Source organism: Stegodyphus dumicola, chromosome 3 (assembly GCF_044657685.1).
Source record: "Stegodyphus dumicola isolate Sdum_Otavi_A_Nest chromosome 3, ASM4465768v1".
Lineage (NCBI taxonomy): Eukaryota > Metazoa > Arthropoda > Arachnida > Araneae > Eresidae > Stegodyphus > Stegodyphus dumicola.
The window spans coordinates 155,077,352-155,101,603 of record NC_140770.1 but is presented as its reverse complement, the minus strand read 5'-3'; the positions used below and the strand labels follow the sequence as shown (position 1 = coordinate 155,101,603).

At 34.3% G+C, this 24,252-nt stretch overlaps 1 protein-coding gene across 6 annotated transcripts in view; it reads left to right on the top strand.

Annotated features, from left to right (window-relative positions):
* The window catches only part of LOC118192727 (uncharacterized), a 305,586-nt gene that overhangs the window by 149,898 nt on the left and 131,436 nt on the right, over nt 1-24,252 (top strand). For 4 of the 6 annotated variants that reach the window (XR_015040324.1, XM_085813519.1, XM_085813518.1 and 1 more), the window contains one exon: nt 20,980-21,071. Coding sequence is in view for 3 of the 6 variants with exons in the window: in XM_085813519.1 (XP_085669645.1) it covers nt 20,980-21,071 (92 nt within the window). In the remaining 3 variants the exon portion in view is untranslated. The remainder of the gene's footprint in view (nt 1-20,979; nt 21,072-24,252) is intronic. The other 2 variants (XR_015040322.1, XR_015040321.1) reach the window with 1 other exon arrangement.

Sequence of the window (24,252 nt, the reverse complement as noted above, 5' to 3'; positions counted from 1 at the left end):
TATTCCCGTTTGACACCACACATGGTGGAGAGCCAGGGTAAAGTTAAATTCATGTTTGAATACTTGAATGAATGTGAATTAAGCAGTAACTAAGGAAAATAAATCGTTCAAAAACAAAAACTTATTCAGTGTCAAGAAAGTGTAAATTATAATGTATTTAGAAAGATACTGATACTTATTCCTTCCAGCATCTGGAAGGAAGAGAACAGATTGATTGCTGAAGTCCAGGAAAGGTTGCTGTAAGAAGAGAGAATTAAATAAGTATCTACAGAAATTTATTCTACCTTTTGTGAGATAACAGATTTTTTTTTTTATGTAAACAAGGCTCTTAAAATTTAGTTCAGAATTGTGGAAACTTTTCAACAGATCGTTTCTAGGACCTGCTTCCAAGTTTACCAAATTCTGGCAGCGGCAAATGTAGGGTTTATATTTATTTTAACTAACATTTATTTTAAGTTTAAACTATCTTTCCTGTCAAGCCTTACTTTCCCCTGGAATTGCCAATGCCAGAGTATGTAAATTTTAGTAGAACGCGCAAGGATTCAAATTGTCAGCGGAAGTAACCTGAGTTAAATAGAAGAGAAACGGGTTCGAAAGTGTGCTTTCTTGCTTCACGAGCGTGGAGGTGGCTAGTTAGAAATTGAAGAACCACGCGTTTCGGCCTGTGTGCTTGCCTCGGCAGATTGTTAATCTTTCAACGTAATATTCAGAAGTTTGCGGAATTATCAGCGGTATCTTAGAACGCGGTGAGGTTAGTTACGTTTAGAGAGCCTCGTAGTTCGTCACTTGTTACTATTCTTTTTTTTTTTTTTTTTTTTTAGTTTCTTATTTTTATTTTACCGCCGGGTCGGCGTAGTTTGTGAGCGTCAAGAGCACTCATTTGTAATTTCTAAAGTTGAATAAAAAGGGATTTAAACTCTTCTCAAGACTTTGTTTACTTTCCAGTTCTCAGCAGTCACCACTATTGTTGCGTGCAGGTTGGAAGCGCGCAACATTACAACTTAAATACCTTAAAACAAGTTTTATAGGATTTAATTATTTAACATTAAAACATATGTGGCAATAAATATCTCAGGAAGTTTTGAAAACATTGTATTAATATTTTAATAAAAGTTAAAGTATACAATTATAAAGTGAAAGAAAACTATGTACTTAGATTTTTTTTTAAGTATTTTACTTGTCGTATATTGATAAGTACCACAAAAAAATCTTCTAACGATCTTCATTTGTGATTCACATCCATTGAAGAAGCAATTAGCGAGGTTTTCTCCAAAAATTTAAAATAAGCTTCCTCTGACTCTATTAAGAATTTATAAATAAATCTTTGATTAGGAAAGCCAGGTTGGCGGCCAAAATAAGGACAATTTTTTTGGCAAAAAGGGCAATTTTTTTATTCCAAAATCAAAGGGCAATTTTTTTATTCCGATACCACTAATTTTTATTAATTACCAATAACAACATTCATCTTCGAAACAAACATATCCATTCCATTTGAAATCTGAGGGATTCGAAGAGATGAATAATAAAATTTTAAAATGGCGCGGTAATGCACAAATATTCAGTAACCAATCAGGGAGCTGATTACATCACGCATAGAATTAAAATTATTTAAGTAATCATTCATAATAAAATCATTTTTAAAACAAAGGCAAAATTAAATTGTATTTTAGTATTTAACAGCCATAAATAATATTTAAAACATTAGATTAAATTTATAGATATTAATAAAACCAATTACTTTTTAAGTAAGGTGACGTCATTGATTACATCATCAACAACATAAAATTATATTAAATATTATAAACAACAAAATTTGTATTTCAAATAAAAATGCAAAATTAAATTGATTTTTAATATTTAGAAGCCATAAATAATATTTAAAACACTGAATTTTTGCATAATAAAACACATTATTTTTCAAATAAAATGACAACAAAGTATCGGTTACCATAATTACCTTATCCAGCAATGGGTTTACTATAAGTCGTATTACTCGCCAAAATCCGTGCAACCGTCTACCCCCCAAAAAATGACAATAAAAAATAATAATAATATGAAATAAAATAAAATGAAATATGCTAATCTCTTAAAAACAGTGACATAAGAAATACGATGAAAAATTGTTGCCAAACCCATATTTCTTAAAGAATGAAACTATTCAAAATGATGCGATTTCATCAAAAATCTATCAACAACAATATGAAAGGAAAATTGTTGCCGAAATCACATTTTTAAAGATGTGAGATGTGAGAAGTGTACTCGGAAGCTTCATTTAAATTTTTTTTAAAAAATATACAAAATATTATCATTTTTCCAAAATTCTTTTTGTAAAAGCAGTCGCAAGGATGAAAGTTTAACGTGTCCAAAAATCAAAGAAAAATAAACTGTACATTTTTAAACATAAACATTTTTAGAAAAAATCCCGTTGAAAAGGTGTTAAGCTCACTTTGTTAAATAAATTCGTATTTAATTGATTTATTGAAACACGAAATTTATTTTAAGTTCGTAAAATAGCTAAGTGCCTACGTTTCATGACGATGTGAAAATGGAGTGTGTAGAGTAAAATCTCGCTTTCCTATAGCCCATTATTTCTCAAAATGACGCGATTTCGTCACAAAACATAAAATAAAAAAAATTCTAATTCGAATTTCGAAAAAATCGCTTCGAGATGCACTGGCTGTTGTCTAGATGCACCTATGTACCAAATTTCGTAGCCGTGGGTCTATTAGCTTACGCGCAGCGCAAACGAAAGACACACACTCACACACACAGACAAACTCTTTGTTTTATTATATGTAGAGAAGAAGAGATGCCGCATGTGGTCTGGCGTTGATCAGGTTGAAGATAATGCCATCAATCGTTTGCCTTTTTCTGTTGAGGTCCTACATGAAGACAGTATTGCTCAGAGTAGATAACGAATGGTTTGATTTGGATCAAAATGGCTCAAATCCTCTAGCAGCGGTTCTCAAACGTTTGACTAACGCGTACCACCTAACCAAAAGTTGAAAACCTTTAGTACCACCACTACTCTTGAACAAAGCTCAGATAGCATAAATTTACGAGTGTTAGAGAAAAAAACTCAATCAGGATGTTGGGATTTTAATTTTTGAATTTAATCGTTAAAATACTCTGCTTCTTTGCGTACCACCTATTTTGATCTTGGGTACCACCGGTTGAGAAACCCTTGTGCTCTAGATAAAAGTGGGATGAGTATCCAGAGCGTAGGGCATCGCTCAGGGTCAAATATTTCGCCACGGAACCAATCATTTCTTTTGCGGCCATCCTTTCGACAACAAGCCCACTAGCGGCCGAGTGGTAACGCCGCTGAACACTGGTAGTTCGGTCTGAGGTTCGAATCCCGCAAACGGGCTGCCTGCATGGTTGTTTTCGTGGTTTTCCCCATGTGTAACGTGTATACGAGCCAGTTTCTCTTAAAACGTCCTCCACGAAGGCATCCCTCCCTTAAGGCAGATAGCCCTCGAGTGCTTTGCCGTAATCTAATAAACCAAACCAACAATAAAACCAACCTAATAAACCTTTCGACAACAGCATGCCATCCATACACAGCACAAATTTATGTATTTAAATTTATCTGGAAGCCTCTGCAGCACCGGAAGTTTTGTTGGAATCATAAAGAATGGTTGGGAGATACCTTTTATTAACTTCACGCTACATACTTCAGACCTTGAAAAACAAACCTGCTTATTAGAAGGAAAAAGATATTCGTATTGATATCAAAATGAGATATAATTAGCTGCAATTTAACATATTAAACTCCTTCCTCTCTTTTTCATCATTTCCAGGAAAGAAATTCTGAAAAAACACGGCATAAACATTATGTATTAATCCATTAGCTAATATTAACTAAATTAGGGGCCTTCAACCCGTGGCCCGCTGAAGGTATTTTAGTGGCCCCACATTTGAATTTGAAGAAAAATTGAAGAATTTTAAGAAATTTTTATTTCAAGAAAAATTGCCTTGTCAGCTTTTTCTCGTAAAAAAAAAAAAATAAATAAATAAATAAAAATTAAAATTAAAAAAAATAAATAAAATTTTTTTATTCTCTTATCCTTGATATTTAAAACTTTTATTGACATGCCTAATATTATTTGAGATAAAAGTTTTCTGAAAATGACGAATTTTAGGCAGTTTGCCTTATTTGCAACGACAGTGTAGCTGTGATGGAGGAATACAACATTAAGAGACAATATGATACTAAGCACAGTGAGAAATATTCTGCATTGGAAGGTCATTTTCGAAGTGTTAAAATCAAAACTAAATTTTCAGCAGTCTTTCTTCACCACAGCGAATAAAGAATCGGAAAATAGTGTTCGTGATAATTACGTGATAGCAGAAAAAATTGCTTAAGCGTGGAAAACCATTTACTTATGGAGAATTTACAAAAGAATGTCTTCAGAGTGCAGTTAATGTGCTGTGCCTATCACAGCCTCAGTCATATCGAATATTAGCTTGTCTGGTGTGACAGTAGCGAGGCGCATACAGAATCTCGCAACATATATATTCTGTAAATTAAAATCCAAATGCAAAAATTTGAGTTTTATTCCGTAGCGGTGGAGGAATCAACAGATGCAATGGATACTGCACAAGTAGCCATTTTTATTCGTGGCGTTGATAGAGACTTCACAATATTAGAGGAATTAGCGCCGTTGTCGTTGCAGTTAAAGGTACAATACAAGGAATGGATTTGTATTCGAGTCTGACACAAACTTTGGATAAATGTAATGTTGACTTCAGTAATATATCTACTATAGCCACGGATGGTGCTAAATCTATGATTGGAGAGAAAACAGGAGTAATAACATTACATATATCTGATGTGAAGGCAAATGGTTGGTTTGGTTTGGTTTTGGTTTATTGAGATTATGGCAAAGCACACTAGGGCTATCTGCCTAAGAGGAGGGATGCCTTCGTGGAGGACTTTCTAAGGGAACCTGGCTTGTATACACGTTACACATGGGAAAAACCACGAAAACGTCCATGCAGCCAGCCCGTTCGCGGGATTCGAACCTCGGACCGAACTACCAGTGTTTAGCGACTTTACCGCTCGGCCGCTGGTGGGCCGAAGGCAAATGGAAATAATACTATGATGACTTTCCACTGCATCCACCACCAAGAAAATTTCTGCAAGAAATCATTCTCAAACTTTTAACATGTGATGAATGTTGTTGTAAAAGTGAGTAATTTCATTCGGTCTAAAGGGCTTAACCACAGGCAATTTCAACACTTCTTGAGTGATTTGGAAGCTGAATATGGGGATGTTGTGTATTACGTGGAAGTACGTTGGTTGAGCCAAGAAAAGATGCTTCAGCTTAAAGATGCTTTGAAGAGCGAAATTCAACAATTCATGGAACCTAAAGGAAAATCTATTCGCGAGTTCGGTGATGAGAAATGGGTGAGAGACTTTGCATTTCTTGCAGATATTATAGGTCATCTCAATGATTTGTACTACCACTTACAGGGAAAAGATCTGCTTGTTCATAATTTTATTACTTTGTGAAAGCTTTTGAGAAAAAAATAATTCTGTGGGAAAGTCAGTTGCTAAATAAGAATTCCACTCGCTCGCTTTTCTAAAATTGATGGAGTGCGAAAAGAACTCTACAACATGGAATTCAAATAATTATGTACAATGCATTTCAAATTTCAAAGAGGAATTCTAAAGCAGATTTTCGTGAAAATGAAATTTTTATTAGAATGTTCTCCTCGCCATTTTCAGTAGACGGTGGAAGTGTTCCACCTGAACTTCAATTAGATTAGATTTACAGTGTGACTGCAGTAAAACGCAAATTTCTTGAAAATCCTACATTAATTCATTTTTATTCGAAGTACCTAACCCAAGACAAGTATCCAGGAGTTCGTAAACATGCACTCTTCATGTCTTCTATCTTTGGCTGCACCTACATACGTGAACAGCTTTTTAGTAAAATGAAAATCTTAAAATCAAAAACAAGAACACGGCTGACAGACAGACATTTGGATGAAACTTTACGAATTGCAGCAACACAGATTAAACTGGATATTGAAGCTTTAATCAAGCAAAAACAATGTCAAATTCAAACTAATGTTTGAATTTTAAAACTAAAGTAACTACCATATCCCGCCAGTAATGTAAGGTGGTTTTTTTTTTTTTTCTTGTAAATTGTAAATGCATTTTGTTACATCGTTCCGTACATTCATCTTTACGCTTTTTTTTTTTTTTTTTTTTTTTCATAGTTAAAAATAGTTGCAAAGCATTTTAATTCGATTTCCATTTGACTTTTTGGAACCAATGTATATATATATATATATAAATTTGAATTTAACAAACATTCTCTATTCGTAAAAAGCAAATTTAGAGTTAATTAAATTTTAAATGAAATTGAATTACAAATAAATGATTAATTATTGCCTAGACACTATTTTTTTGAAAGACATGTGGCTCGCGGATCTTTATGAATTTACTGATGTGTCTCTCAGGCGTGAAACGTCGAAGACCCCTAAACTTGAATGAAGTTTCAGTTTGTGCCGCTCGGTTTAATATAGTGGTCAACAAAAGCTGGTTTTCTCACCGTTGGACTCGGGTCCGAATCTTCAATAAGGCAAAGGAATTTGTAAAACCATTTCTCTTTCCTCATATATGTGATAAGGATTTTTCTTTGTGGTAAATCTCGAGCAATATTTTGAGAACAGTTGGCGAAATAACCGATTTGTTCGGCTGTTTTATGGCGAATTCCGTAAACAGTAAGCAGTCGAGTACTGGATACTCCCCAGCCTAAAAAAAAAAAAAAAAAAAAAAAAAAAAAACATTAGTTTGAAACTATAGAGTGCAATAATACTGCTGTTAAAGCTGACGTTTGATTTAGTAGAACTGCATATTCCATTAAGTGTGAAAAATAATAGTAAAGCATAGTAATGAACATAGTTATAACTCAGAAGTTCTTTTTAACCCCTTAAAGCATCAATAAAAATTCAGAATGTGGTCTTTTTAACCGCCGGTTTGTTATTCTAATTCAGCTTTTAACTTCTTTGTTTAACTCAAAACTGTAGCAGATATATTCTGTAGTATTCATATCTCAAAAAATAAATTTGAAGGTATTTACTCGGGTGCATGGAAATAATTTAGTTAGATGTACCCGAGTTGACTCGGTTGGCTGAATTAAGAGGTTATCGAACTAAACACTAATTAACATTGGGAGAGTTTTGCGGTAACAACTATACCACTTCAGCATATTCAGTTGCTTTGTTTACCTTCTGCTTGCTTGATGCATCCATTTATAAACCAGCAATGACTATTTATTTGTATTTATATGTCTATTTATTAACGAGCAATAACTTTTTAAAATTTGTAATTGTTTTGGATTCTAAAGTAAAATTTTCCTCATATGCTTCCGAGACGAATTTTTCTGCGCACAGATGAATATCTTCATAAAGATAATGCTAAAAGCCGCTGTAATCTGGTAAATTCAAGCTGCTAAATATACCATTTTGATAGAGAATGGTTTTTTTTTTAAGATTACCGTGCGAAAATATACATTGGTTTGATATTTAAAAAAATCTGATGTGTACACCACATGACTTCCTTGTATTGGAATATTAAATTATGCGCATTTTTTCTCGCATTTCATTTAAACTTATTGGACTGAATTAAATCTACTTCGCCGACAGCGCATAAACACAAGAGAATAAATGCATTCTTTAAAATTCACTCTAGTATTTGTTTACCATAGCGACACTCTGGCGCTAGATTCACTTAACAGTATTAACAATTATATAGCAGTTAACTTATATAATAATTATATAACGGAAACTAAGTTAACTGCTACATAATCCAATAATTATACAACAGTTAACGTATATATTTCGTTCATATTATAACGCATAATGCACAAAATTTATATCATTTAAAGAATAGAATTATCTAATCGTTGCCACATGCTCTATTCAAATATTATAATAAAGCTAGAACGATGCATAAAAGAAATTAAGCAAACAAAACAAAAAAAGGAACAGTTTTTCACAGATGATTGAGTATTTCTCATTTAATTAATTCAGTTCTCATTTCGCGAGAAAGCAAAAATACATAAAAACTCAAAATATCTATATTAAAAATTACGAAGTAAATCTCAAACACTTATTTCCTCGAAAAAATTAAGAATTAAGCATGATTTAATTGGCAATAATAAATGAATGCGTTATCTTTCTTGTTGCGAAGCTAAGTTTCTCTAGATTGGCAACAAATCCACTAGTCTCCTGTTTCAAATGTAAACATCAATGGCCGCCATTAAAAACAGGCTTAGCGCCAATTAAACAACATAATTCAATCATTTTTAAAGCAAAAAATGTACAATTTACAAACATATAAGAGTAAAGAAACTGAAATCACTGAGCCGGGTAACAGAAAGGATATATATATAAATATATTTATATACGTTTGGTTCGGCCGATTGCAACCAAAATACGAGATGCACATCTACATGTTATAGCAGTCCTATATACAAAATTTCTACGTTCTGGGGCTACTCGTTTTTGAGTTATGCGAGATACGTACGTACGTTCGTACAGACGCCACGAAAAATTCTCTTCAGAACTAATTTTAAAGCAGTTTTATAATTTTTTTGAAGGAAAAGAGTATTTCATTCTGTCCTTACGTACAGATATCACGCAAAAACATCGTTAAATTGCATTCGATAGCGGTCAAAATGGATATTTTCGTTGAAATATGCTGCCTGAAACTTTTCTCGATTACAATATTTCCTTTTTACTTCTTACAAGGAATTAAAAAATGGGAATAAATAAATATCTCACTTTTTTATGAGCAAGAACAATAGAAATAGTATGTATAAACTTATGTTTCTTTTGCCGCATTAAAAACAGCATTTTAGCCAGTGACTGGGGAAAGTCCAGTTTAACTATGAGCTCCCTCTCATTTTTGTCTTATGCATTATTCTTTTTATATGAAACTTTACTTGACCTTCTTAAATGTTACTTTAAGGTCTGGTATAAAACTATCGATTATGATTGAAGACGGCGATTAAATTTTAAACTTGACCTTTAATTTATCTCGCGAAGCTCATTACTGGATTATAATTTTATTATTTTGATAATTAAGAGGAATTTAGCGATTTACAAGTAATATAACGAGATAATTGCTAAACATATAATGTACTCATCTGTAAAAATGTAAAAGTAAACTGTATTTCACAAAAATAATTAAGTATTTTTAGTTTCCAAAAATGAGATAAAAAAGTTTTAGCCGCATTAATATGAAGTTACCAAATGTGATTTTCATTGAAGTGAACATTTACCTAGTCTTCCGTTTCTAAGGGGGGAGAGAAAAACCATTGTACTCACTAATATTTTGCTAATTTTTGAGGCAAATGCTAACTGAGAATGCCCTTAATCTGCAATAAGAGAAAATGAGATGGAAAAGTTTTCCATCTCCTATTGAAGTATTTCTCATAATGATGGTAATCGCCTTTAGTTAATTAAAAGTTTCTGAATTGATAAAATGTTGTACAAAGCGTATAGAATTCAACTCGAAAAAGTTTTAATTTTATTATTGATCTTCGCAAGTTTATTCATGTTGCTATGGATCAATACAAATATTTTCACACTTAAAAATGAAATTTGAAATCATTGGCACCAAAATTTAATCTGAAAAATTATTCCAAATTATATCTATTATTACCGTCGAGCTTTCTCCAAAGAATGCGGGATTCTGTATGTGGTGATGCAAAATATAAGTCGACAAATTTTGAGCTAAAAATTAAAAAATAAATAAAAAAACTGAAAGGTTTCAGATTTTAACGATCACCTAAAAGAGTTTGTTGAGGTTTTTTACTCTCTCGCTGAGCTCGTAGCGTTAGTAGTAAAAGTACTCCATTCTGCTTTTACACTCCCACGTGCTAACCATTTCCCCCCTCTCTTTTTGTCTTTTTATATTTATTGCTAAGTATCGTTCGTTTTCTTCCTACTTACGCCACACACAGCTCAACAATAAAATTACAAGATTTTTAAAAGCTGCATAGCAGCATATATGTGAGTAGCAGGAGTGCGACAACTCAACACAACTAACGGTATCGCGGTAAGATGGACGATGGTAGATACGGAGGTCGTGCTTCTGACTAAGACTAAATGATGTATCAGCCTAAAAATCCCCTAGACCCTGAGATCACATATATTTAGAATTTATGATGCAATGTCAAGTGTAGGCATATCTTTTTTCATTTTTTTCTCAGTTAATCATGTCAATATTCAGTTTTTAATGAGATGACTAGCATTTTTTTTTTTTTTTTTTTTTTTTTTTTTGTGTGTGTGTGTGTGTGTTTTTAAAAGTTTTATATGTTAACTTTTTTTAATTATACATCACATTCTTCGCTCTTACGCCACATGAAATTCAATTCAACAGCAAAATAACAAAATATTTTAAAAAGGCGTAACTTTTAAAATTCCCGACAGAGTGTGAGAGGTTGCCATGCATATTTTTATGTTCGATATATTATTTTCTTAACCGCTTGCGCGGCCATCCGCTAGCATTCCGACGGACTCTCTTGCATCTCCAGGCATCGGACCAGAGTTCAGAAAATACTACATGTGCTTTCTTACAAACAAATAGTCTTATTTCCTCAAAAGAACGAATATAATTAGTTTCAGAGGTAGAGCTTCAACATGGTGACGCTAACAGAAATATCTGAAGAAAGAATGTTTTCTCGCAGTGTAGTTCGCAGATTTCGCTATAGCATATTCGATGTATGATTAGCTAAACATTTTACGTCCCTTGTAATTTGCAGTCAACGCCCATACGATTTGTATTACAAGCTTCCATTTCATTTGATTAATAATCATAAACAGCCTGTTCCAAAATACTTCATTACCCCCCCCCCGAGTAATTTTAATTTAGCATCCAGTGGAAAGCTGGCTGGTTGCTTCTTCCCATGGAAAACGCCTTCCGGCAGCAGCGTCTCTTCGACGAGATAAATTACCTAGCTAGCGACAAAAAACAAAATGCACATGTCTGCCTAGTTTGCAATGGGGTTTAATGGTTGAACAGAAGATAATAATTACACAGAATGGACACAGAAGGATGACACGCAAAATCGTGAAGCGTTCCACATTTTTTATAGTAACACTTAAGACTTTAATGAACGCAGCGTTTCTAAAACTTTTTTCTAAAATTGCATTATTTGTTATATAGTTAACTTGAAATATTATACACCATGTTTTTCAAATTTTTCTTATTATGTTAAGCATTGTAACATGTTATTAGCAAAGTATTCAACATTTACATGTGAACTTTCCACGATGTCTAAAACGTAGCACTATGTGCAAAGATGTCAATGCGTATGTAAAAATAATACTCTATCTCTAAAATTTTGATTAAGGATATATATAAATGCTGCCGGTCTGCTGGGGACGTCCTTGCTGTGGCGGCAGCTAATGTGATAGATCTCTTTCCATTGATCAGGCATTATTCCGTTTGGTGATCTTTAATCATCTTAGGTCGGAAGCCTGCTCAATGGTGTAAATATATAAAATAATTACACACTGTAGAAGAAAAACAGTTAGCCATGCAGTCAAGAATAATACGCCTAAATGGAATTATTTTAATTCTTTAAATGCTACATTATCTATATTGAGTTATATGTTTTCAGATTTGCTTTGTAAATCAGTAAGCAATTTTCCTTCGGAGTTCGGACTAGATGAGCTGTCTTTCTTAAAATTTATTCGAAATGAGTTGAAAATAATCATAATCAAAGCTTCAATCGTCAGTCAAGAATTTTACAGTAAACTCGCCGCCCAGACGGTATACTGGTTAGGGGAGGTAAACCGCTGAGTTGGCTTCCGACCCAGGTATAGATATATCCATGCAGAATTGGTTACCAACTCGGCATTGGTTAGGGGAGCCTGACTATGATACCGAAGGGCCCGGGTTCAAATCCTGGAGAACGCAGGGATGTAAATTGTCTGTCTCTTCATAGGAGGCAAAGGTGGCCCACCTATCAGGTGCCTCCATAATAAACAGACCTCCACATCTGGCCTTAGGAGTGCCGGCGTAAGCAAGCGCCCGCCATTGGGATGGGGGAAGAATTTTACAGTAAACTGTCGTCTTCTTCTACTGGAACTTCCTCTCGTGACCGTGTTCGGACATATACTGCTGTACAATTATATTTTCCCGTGAAATTTCTAATTGACGGATGCCATACTTTATTTTAAAATTACGAAGCCATCCATCTGAAATACAAACGATTGTCCTTTGAAAATTCATTTCTTGGTGGAATTGCTTAGCTTCTTCTATTATGATAAGCCCTGTTATGGGCTAACCTTCAGATTTCTCTGCCCTGAAGGCTAGTTTATTGATAAATTGTATTCCCTTGATTATTTTTATTTTTATTTGATGTATTCAATTTGCGCAGATTCTTCTTTAAGTTACTCGGACGTGGCAGGTATTCTCACATTCTCGAAATATGGGATTTCACCTTGCTTCTGTTACTTACGTTCCAATTCACTCTAACGTTATCTACTGTACCCTACTACCTTATCTGATGCTAGATCTACTTACTGATCCACTATCTGATCTACTACTTTATCTGATGTGTTCGATCTTTCGAAATTGGGTCTTTTATTCTCCCTCTTTCACCATCGTTCCTCCGATGCCGTTCACATATTGTCATGTTAATATACTATCCTTTCGAGGAATAGTTCTCTTCTAAAGAAATAATATTGTAATAGTTGCCAGTAATTTATCAATCAGTACATTTTATTTGTTATATTCTAACTGTAACCGCGTTCTTAGGAAATTAAATTACTCGCATAATTTTCTACTCTTCATTTTCGACTGATAATAATTATAAAAAATCTTATGTGTACACCACATGACTTCCTTGTACGGAATATTAAATATACGCATTTTTCCTTGCATTTCATTTAAACTTATTGGATTGAATTAAATCTACTTCCCCGATAGCGCATAAACCAAGAATAAATGCATTCTTTAAAATTCACTCTATTTGTTTACCATAGCGACATTCTGGCGCTAAGCTCACTTAACAGTATTATATTTCGTTCATATCATAACTCAAAATGCACAAAATTTATATCATTTAAAGAATAGAATTATCTAATCGTTGCCACATGTTCTATTCAAATACTGATACGCAGTCGCATGGACCTCCGACCCAAGGTTCTACACCAATCAGAGTTATATGTCCATGCGATGGAAAAGAATCTACAATCCACCGCCAGCGGCATTCACTGAATCAATGATAGTAATATTACAATGCTAAATTGACAGTGTCATCTATACAATAATTGTTACATAATAATCCGTATGAAAATACATATACGATCAATTAATAATTACATTGTCATGGATAGGATCTATGTTGTGGAGAGTGGAACTTATATATCAACCAGTTTTTAAACCTATGTCTTCTTCAATACATCATAACTTCATATTCTTATCAGTTACACACCTAATGATGTGTGTCCGTATTATTTTTGCAGTTATCCACAGAGTAAGCAAGTCACATCAGTTCAGGCAATTGATAGTTCCATAGCCCAAATTATATGATGTTGTGTAGGCTATTCTATGTTCACTTTTGTTAAATTCATCGTTCAAGTAAATACTACTTGTCCACTTTGATACATCATAACTTCGTGTCCTTAACAGTTAGCACACCTCATTATGTGCATCCATAGCAATTTGCACACTGTGTCTCAATTATCCACAAGACAAACATGAAATTGCAATTGGGAATTTCATTGTAATATGTACACTATTTTACTATTATCCACAGAAGCAAATGTTTTGTAAATAATGACTTGGCTCCCAGATGATAAAAAAAAGGAAACTAATTCTTAAATTTTTCAATACAATTCTAAATTGTGCAAAACTACAGATTTGTTAAACAGTTCCAATCAATACAAATTGACCGGTATTCCAACAATATAAAGCACATATTCTAAAATAAAACGTCTAATGGAAAACAGGAACTAATTCCCAATTAAAATAGACATAAAATACATAATTATTCAGCACATATTATTTACCAATCATCATACCATAAAAATACACATGTTTCAAATGCTGCAACTAATTTTTTATTACAGTTAGAATATAGAATATTTACCAATCAAACATACTACAAATGTACATGTTAAAAAAAAAAAAAAAAAAAAAAAAAAAAAAACTGAAAAAAATTGCAACTAATTTTTTCATGGCAGTTAAAATAATAAATTTCTATTATACAATTATAAATAGCACAAATAAACAATTTCAATCTATACAAATTGGCAGGTATTCCTACAACATAAGAACACATATTCAAATATAGCTAATCATTCTTGTAAAATGACTATAATAGGGCCCAATTTCTTCAAATAATTAAAAACATCTACAGAAAAACAGGAACCAATTCCCAATTGTAACAAACATGAAATATCCAAAATTATTCAGTACATATTATATATCAATCAATTATACCATATAAATGCACATGTTTCAAATGCTGCAACTAATTTTTCATTGCAGTTAGTATAGTTATCAATTCATCATACTATATAAATGCACATGTTTCAAATACTGCAACCAATTTTTCATTACAGTTAGTATATTCCAATTTGCCAGCTAATAAAATAAATCCGCTGTAAGTTGAATTGGCTGTAATAGTTCACAATGCTTAAAATAGTTAATCTACTGGAAAACAGAAACTTATACCCAATTGTGATGGACACGATATACATACAAAATAATTAGATACAGCTCTAAATTCCTGTTCTTACTAAAAATGCAGATATTCTAAGAACTGTAAAGAACTTTTTTTTTTTTTTTTTTTTTTTTTTTTTTTTTTCCCACAGTCAGAATATTCCAGTTTTCCAGCTAACAAAAATTGCAATTAACTTACAAAAACGCAAAAATAATACAATAATAACAAAATGGCAAAAAATAATAATAATAATAATAAAAGGAACAAAATAATAACTATAAAATAACAAAAAAATTCAGAATTAAAGGCTATAATATTAACATACAAACAGACAATTCCCAAATGCAGAACTTATTCCCATGTGGAAGTGCAGAGCACATCCAGTACTTAATAGTGCTAAATATTCTATGCATTGGAGTTAAACACACAATTATCATTATAACATGTCAGATGGGAAAAAATATTAAAAGGCTACCCATAGTGCAAATATTATGCGAAGGTTGTTGGAAACGTATACATCTCATTACAAATATTAAAAATTTGAGTTGATCTGTGCTGAAAAATTTGTCGTTTTAATAGTGTTTTAGTCCATTCACTCCAATATAAGTCTGATGGTCTTTGCAGATGAAATTCAGCGTTGAGTGGGCAAGAAAAAGCAAAATGGTCTGGAGACCCAATACTTCCACAGTGACATTTGTCATCTTTCTTAAGATGAAATCGGAATAAAAACGACGGAAAGGGACCGTGTCCCGTGAGAAAAGTTGACTGCGCTGCAGATGAAACCAAAAATGTTTCCGAGACCTTTGGCAAAAATTTAAAAGTTTTTCTGCCCGTTGTGGAGTGTTCCCACTTTTTTTGCCATTGCTGGAGTAAGTTCTCTTTTGTATATCTCTTAATATAAGAAAATGGTAAAGGCAATGAATATTGAGGAAGATTATTCCCTCTTACCGCTTCTTTTGCCAACTGGTCTGCCAACTCATTGCCATAAATTCCCCTATGAGCGGGAACCCAGCTCAATAAGGGTCTAGAAGAGGCAGGAAGGTTAAGAAGAAGGATTTTTATCTCTGCTACTATTGTATTTCTTGAATTTTCCCCTTTATGGCCTCCAAACTAGAAAGTGAATCACTGTAAATTTCCACTTGTGATGGAAATTGACTTGAAAGATGTACTGCTTTTTTTAATGAAAGTAGTTCAGCTTGAAAGATAGAGTTCGCTGGCCTCAGTCTACGACGCCATGAATGCATTGGTTTGCCATTTTGAATTACACATAGTCCACATCCTGTTCCTTGTTCCGAATGAGATCCATCTGTGTAAATCTGGAATTGACATTTTGACTCATTTGAGAAGGTTGTCCTTATTGCACATGAAATGTCATTTTGTGCTGGATGACACAGAAGTTCTGTGCTCCTAGTTTCATAACTAAAAGGATCGTATGAAATATTCCACAGTTTACTCTCTAGACGAAAACGCAAAACTCGAGCCAGCACCGCTTCCCTTTCTGCTGTTAAGTCCAACGGAGGAATGCCGGACAAGACCTGCAAAGCATCATTGGAAGTTGTTCTGTAACTTCGACTGATCATTAGAAGAAAAGATCTTTGAATAGAAATTAAGAGTCGTTTCTCATGTGTCTTAAGAGAGTAAGCCCATATTGCTGAACAATATAAGATTATTCTTTCTATTACAGTCAAGTACCATATTTTTAAAATCCGCGATGAGATACCCCAATTCTTACTAGCTGTTCGTTTCATGTAAATTGTCAGTGACATTACTTTTGTTCTGATTGCCTTCAAGTGAGTCGTCCAAGAAAGATTGGAGTCAATAATAAGACCTAGGTATCTCAAGCTTCCTACAAATTTAATAGATTTGCCTTGCAATTTTAAAGGTGGTTTGCGTTTGAGGGGTTTAGATGCCCCTATCAACATTGCTTGAGTTTTACTGGTAGAAATAACCACTTTGTGCCTTCGTGCCTAGTTTGCTATAATATCCAGATAAGCTTGAGCCGCAGAAGAAATACCTGATTTGCCTTTAACAATTAGCATAAAATCATCTGCAAAAGCTATGAGTTTACAGTCTGACTTTCCATCAAACTGTCGCAAAAGAGAGTCAGCTACTATCGTCCACAAACTGGGACCGAGACAAGATCCCTGAGGACACCCTTTTTGTAATTCTTGATCATATTGTCCTGAATCTAAAGTCACTTGGATATGACGATCTTGCAGATAACTTCGAATGAGGTCAATGATATCTACTCGACACCCAATGGTGACCAGAGCGTCTATTATGTCCGGCCACCACAGGGAGTCAAAAGCTCCTTGTATATCGATGCTGATCAAAATCGAGTACAAATGCTCGTTCCTATTCGATTGTAGTGACGAAATCAGGTCGTAGATTGCATGCTCTGTAGAGCACCCTTTTTGAAATCCATATTGTGATGGATGTAGTATACTATTTTTCTGTAAATAATACTGCAGACGCCCTAAAATTACCCTCTCCAAGAGCTTATCTAAAGCTGGTATTAAACAAATTGGCCAGTAGGATTGCGGTCTAAGTGGATCTTTGTGCTGTTTTAAGAAAAGTACGACTTCTGCTCTTTTCGATTCTTTCGGAATGTATCGGAGTCGCCAGCAGGTTTGGACGTATGCAATGATCAATTCCGGTGCAATATTGAACAAGAACATTATCTAGGCCGTCTGGTCCGGGAGCCTTCTTTAAATTTAGGTGATTAATAATGCGTTCTAATGTAAGGATCTTAAGTTTTACTAACGTTTATTTTATTTTAAATCTTTACTATCACTTCTTATTTTCTACTTCCGGCCAGAATTATAAGCGTGAAGGAGTTTATGCAAAGTTGTCTGGCGAACGCCAAGTATTTAAGTGTGGCCTTTTTGCCAAGAATGGGAGAGGAAGCAGTGAGTTCGAAGCAGGCCGCTTACCTTAGAAGTTACGCAGTTGCTATTTGCCTTCCAGGCCAGAGGTTTTAATCCTCTTGATAAATTAAACGTATTGTAGTGTTCACAGTCTCTGTGCTACATACGCTTCCTGTTATTATAAGGCCAATCTTATTCTAAAGTTAAATTAGAGTTTAGTTTTATTTTTATACCTTTTACGTTAGACCCCGAGTGGAGGGTCATTGTATTCCGAAGTACGGAAGTCATTGTATATAAAGAAAAATAAAGGGTCTTGTATACCCTTCGTCTGTATCCTGTCTACTTACTACAATTAGTGAACATAGCTTTAGTAAGCTCTCTGTTCCTAGCCAGGTCATTGTATGTTTCCGAAGAAGGTTAGAAGAAACATTGAAGCTGATACTAATTCCAAAAAAATTGGTAGAGATTCTGGGAAAGAGAAAGATGAAGCATGGTTATTAAATTTAAAACGTAACTCTCGCTGCGTTGAATCATCTTCTTCTGGTAAATCTTCTTGGAAAAGCGATCTTAATACATGTGCTACCACTTGCTGTGAACTTGTAGCCGAAGGAAAAATTTGTATTGGAAGAGAACAAGGCTGGAAAACTTTATCGAAAGCAATTTGGAAGGCTGAGCCGTACTTTTGTTGGGTGTTGGTACAAAACGTTCTCCAAGACGATAATTTGGTTTCCCTAATTTTTTTTTTTTTTTTTTTTTTTTTTTTTTTTTTTTTTTGTACAAGGCCTGAGATTTCTTATACTCTTGAAATAATGAAGCACGATTTATAACTTCATAGGTGGCTTGTGCTCGTTTTCGCAATTTCCGTAACTTCCTCCGCTCAATTGTAAGTTCTTCAGTCCACCAGGAAGTTGCTGTACGCGGACAAAACCTTCTCATTTTAAAAGCATTTTTACAAGCTTGTATGCAAAGTGCAGTCATTTTATTGTAAGTGTTATCCAGATCTGAAGTTGAGCTACAATCTTGAAAAGAACGGAATAATGATGAAATGTTAGGAGAAAAACAGCTACGAAATTTATATTTTCTTCCAAAGGACGTTTTAAATCTTAATTTGCCTAGGGATCTTAGAGTTGGAGATAAACTGAAAGTAATAGCTCGGTGATCGCTCAATGTAATGCTATCACTTACTGTCCAATCTTCTATAAAAGGAGAAATGGAAGGAGAAGTAAGAGTCAAATCTGGCCAACCCTTGGCATGTAAAGTATCGAAGGTTGGAGGAGCATCTGATTTATTAAGAAGAATCAAATTTTGAGAATCTATAAAGTCCAAAAGCGGAAGGGATCTAGAATTTTCATAGGGATATCCCCAAAGGGTGCTGGCAGCATTAAAATCTCCACCTAATATAACATTTCCAATTGGGTTTTCCTTTAGATAATCTAATTCGTGTAATAATGCATCTATGTCCTTACTAGGCTGAAAATAAGCTGCAATAATTAGCAATTTTCCTTCAAGGGTATCAATCAGAATCGAAACGCTGTGCTCAGTTTCTTTCCACAAAAGTGGTGACAAAGGTCCATTGTACACGATTGCAGCCAGATGGTTTAAGTAAAGAAATGTTTTGTTAGAAGATAAAGAGCCAATTAGTAAATTTTTGGACGTAATATACGGCTCCTGATAAAGACCCACTATACACCCCAGTTCAAGCTGTATTTGATGAATGTTGCTCGTTGCCGCTATAGATCTCTGTAAATTACATTGTATAAATTTCAACGAAATTCTACTTAAAGGTCCTAATATCTGTATTCTCGGTTCATTTGGCTGATTTGCTGCTTCAATTTCTGTCGATAGGTCGGGCATTTTGTTGAAAATGCCGTGTGAGTGTCTATTCAAATACTATAATAAACCTAGAACGATGTATAAAAGAAATTAAGCAAAAAATAAATAAATAAATAAATAAATAAAATAAAAATAAAAATAAAATAAAATGTTTTTCACAGATGATTGAGTATTTCGCATTCAATTAATTCAGTTCTTAAAAAATCAGTTAATTCAGTTAAATCTTAAAACACTTATTTCCTTGAAAAAATTCCAGAAAGGATTAAACATGATTTAATTCGCAATAATAAATGAAGGTATTATCTTTGTTGTTGCGAAGCTAAGTTTCTCTAGATTAGCAACAAATCCATTCTTCTACTGTTTCAAATGTAAACATGCAATGGCCGCCATCAAAAAAATTATTAGGCTTAGCGGCACTTGAACGACTTTAAAATTGTTGATAATTCTAAAAATATTGCATACAGATTTACTAAAGGCATAAAAGTCTTAACCGGAAGATAAGAACAACATAATTCAATCTTTTTTAAAGCAAAAAATGCACAATTTACAAACATATAAGAGTAAAGAAACTGAGATCGCTGAGCCGGGTAACAGAGTAGATATATATATATATATATATATATATTCGTTTGGTGCGGCCGATTGCTACCAAAATACGAGGTGCACATCTATATGTTATAGCAGTCCTACGTACAAAATTTCAACTTTCTGAGGCTACTCGTTTTTGAGTTATGCGAGATACGTTCGTACAGACGCCACGAAAAATTCTCTTCAGAATTCATTTTAAAGCAGTTTTATAATTTTTTTTTTTTTTTTAATTTTTTATTTATTTTTTGAGGAAAAGAGTCTTTTATTCTGTTCTTACGTACAGATATTACGCCAAAACATCGTTAAATTGCATTCGATAGCGGTCAAATTGGATATTTTCGTTGAAATATGCTGCCTGAAACTTTTCGCGATTACAATATTTCCTTTTTACTTCGTACAAGGAAGTAAGAAAGGGCAAAATACGCGGAGAATGTCAATTTTCAAAACTATTTATTTGAATTTGGTTTCGGAAATAAACATTTTTTTTAATAAGTTCGGATGACAAATGTCTAAAAAGCGCAAAGCTACAGTCTTATACAGTATGCTGTAAGGCAGGATTTCTTAAACTGTGGGTTGCAACTCCGAAGGCGGTCGTAGGACCTGCAGCAGGGGGTCGCCAAAATTTAGCATTTTTGTAAATATTATGGGGTTCTGGGGGTTGCGAAAAAAAATCTCAGTGATAAAAAGGGGTCGCGACTGAAAATTTAAGAAATCCTGCTGTAAGGCAAACGTTCAAAGAAATGGCGATTGTTTTCCATAAAATAAAATTAAAGAAGCTATCCTCCGGTTCCATCCCCGTTTGTAGTAAATTATTCCTGCTGATAACACATGCATGTACATGCATAGGATTCTTTTCCCTGTGCAACCATTAATAAAAACGGTTTTCTCTTGTGACTGTTTTATCATTCACGGGTTGTTTGTTTATCAACCCTTGAATTAATCATTACCCGAAGGAAATAATAATATGATTTTTTGTTTTCCTTTTACAGTCCGCTTCGAAGGAACTGCACATCTTGCAGGAACTACTCTCTAGAGACTGCATAGATGAATTCCATGAAAGAAGTTCAGCAAAAGAAAAAAGGTGCGTATAATTTTATAACGAAGCAACAGAACTTAGAAAGTTATTCAAAAATTGTTTAATTATTTTATTCATTGGGGACAAAACTTTTCGAAAAATAAATAATAAATTTAAATGAAAAATTATGTAATTAATTAAAAAATAAAAAACGATACAAAATAATTGTTTAAAAAAATTAATAATAAAAAATCTATTTATCCAAATTTTGAATTTAATGCTAGATGTCCGTTATTAAAATGTAGTCTGTATCCAAGATAATCGAAGAAGAATGTCGTTATTTTAAAAAGAAAATTACTCAAAAACTGTTTGCCGTATAGAAATGTTTCCAATAGCAAAATGCTAGAAATATATCACATTTTCGTCTTACTATATAAAGCTCTGATATATGTTTCATTTAATGTTGCTCGACCGATTTCGAAATTATATTAGATCCTGAGTTAGATCCGGGGAATTGGGAACTAGAAAAACGATCATTCGGCATAAATGCTAGACATTAAAAAGTATTTTACCACATAATATTCTTTTTGTTCTATATAGTTACCATATAAGATTTTCTTAAAACGATGTTCATCGGTGTAAGGCATCAGACATTTAAATGCTCTGAACTTCGAGGTAAGATTATAGAAGTTAAAAGCTAATTTCTCTTTCTTGCCTCTGTTTGGTAAGATCTTGAAGATGAGAGGTACTTTCACCTGGTAAAATCGGTATTTCTGACTACCAAAGCAATAGCTGACTCGTCCTCCTCCATTTAGGCGCTGAGTGACAAAATCCTTTAAAATTTCGTTGATTTGTCAGGATTGGGGAATAGGATCGACATTACGCAGGGCGCAGATAGATGTTGAACCTACGCAGTGTACCTCAAAAACAGTACATGGTACTTCAAAAAATAGACCTAAAAAACACTGCCTCAAAAATAAGTTTCGTATTTTTGTCAGTGCCGATAACACACGATGTCAATTTTATGCCTTTAACACTTTGTGCCGCCCGACCGTCGGGTTAACATCGATTAACGTCGCTGACTATCGTGTCGTAGGGTCCGAGCTCGAATCCCGGAGAAGGCAGGGGTATTTGTAAATGCATAGTGTCCGGCGGCATGGGAGCACTCTAAATATGCGGCGAGCCGAAAATCCTCTCAAGAGGTTGGTGGTAGGGGAAGAGAAGTGGGAGACCCTCGGACCCGTTCCTCCCCCCGGGGGTGCTCTCCATCAAAATTTGGGGCGGAACTGAGCTAAATCGCATTGTCGCCTGTAAGGTGCTCAAGGCTGTTGCCAACGTCAGGCGTAAACTTGCGCTCCTTACCACGTGGAATTTTGTGGTCTTGGGCTGATTATATCGACAACATAACAGCATTAGTAGCAACAACAACATAACACTTCGTGCTGGCGACAAATGTCTATTAATTTTCTTACTCAATATTATATCATTATCAAAATTCCTTTTTTTTATAGTGTCGATTATATGCCGATAATTGAAGTCAGTCGTATGCGTACTCTGATTCTACGCCTTGTCGTTGCTATGCAGTGTTAGTCCACGCACGTCGATCCTATCAGTGTGAATAATTTCGCTACATTTTAACACTTGAATAATTTCGTTTTATTTCATAATTAAACATTTCGATACGTTAATAGCTTTCGAACGATTTCAATTAGCCCATTTTAACATCTGCCTGCCGGAATTAGTTGAGTGATGAACAAAAATGGGAAAGCAACTTACGTAAAATTTGTCTTAAAAATCACTTATCAATAAGTGGCATATGGTAGTTAATGATAATTAGAAACATAAATAATACAGAAATTGCTAAATTAAAAACACAGACACGCAATATTCTAAAAAACTGCTTCCTGAAATTTATCTTCCGCTAAAAAATGCCGATCAGTGCCCATAGATTTCGCCGTCGAGACAGCATTCACGGACGAATTATTTTATTCTTCTTAATGTCAGACTGCCGCAGTTTGAATTTAATTCCGAATGTCTGTCACTCTTTAGAACAACGTTTATAAGTAAACAAATGTTTATCGAGCATTTATTTGTTGCTTTTGGTTCTAAGTAGATATCACGTATATTAAGAACCATTCAACCTGTTTTCATTTTCAAATTCAGCGTTACTTGCCCTCATCTTTTCATTCATCCTTTTAGGGCCCACCAGCGGCCGAACGGTAAAGTCGCTGAACACTGGTAGTTCGGTCCGAGGTTCGAATCCCGCGAACGGGCTGGCTGCATGGGAGTTTTCGTGGTTTTCCCCATGTGTAACGTGTATACGAGCCAGTTTCCCTTAGAAAGTCCTCCACGAAGGCATTCCTCCCCTTAGGCAGATAATCCTAGTGAGCTTTGCCATAATTAAATACACACACACACACCTCTTAGGCAGATAGCCCTCGAGGCTTTGCCATATTCACACACACATCCTTTTAGGTTACGTGATTTGAGTTCGTATTAACAAGCTCTTAGGACCACCTGATCTACGGTTAATTAGCTCGAATTTATCTTAATTCGCATTCGATGTATTTCCGACATCGATCATTATATATCCTTTGTCAGAAAAGTTCCAGGACAATTTGTTTTTATTTCCGAGTTTGCAGTACTAAAAAGGAACAAGTGTTTTTATGTTACCTGGTATATAATCTTATTTGACATGATCTTGGCCATGTTCCCAGACAAACTTTCTAGGTGGCAGGGTTGCGCTTAGCAACACACTGTTCGGATTGTTGTCGCATTCGTTAAGGTGACACAATAGATGCTGATTGTGAGCAAAGAGTGAACATGAAGTTCTGCGTCAATTCGGGAAAACCCTTAGTGAAATGTAGAGCATGGTTAAGAAACATATGCAAGCGAAACACTTTCAAGAAATCGTGTTTTTAAGTGGCACAAAAGGTTTCGAAGACTGAGATTCGGTGTAAGACAATCCCAGAGCTGGTCGCCCGTCTACAGTACATACCGATGCAAACGTGGAGTGTGTAAAGCAGTTAGTGCAAGAAGACCGTCGTGTAACTGTGCGTATGATATCAGAAGAACTTAATTTCAATCTTGTGTCATAAGATTTTAGGCTAAGATTTATGGAATCGTAAACTTAATGCAAGAATCATCCCTCACTCACTAACAGATCAACAGTAGGAGGAAAGATTTTTATTTTCTGATAAACTATTGGATAGAGCGAGACGTGATCTCACATTTGTGTCAAGGATTA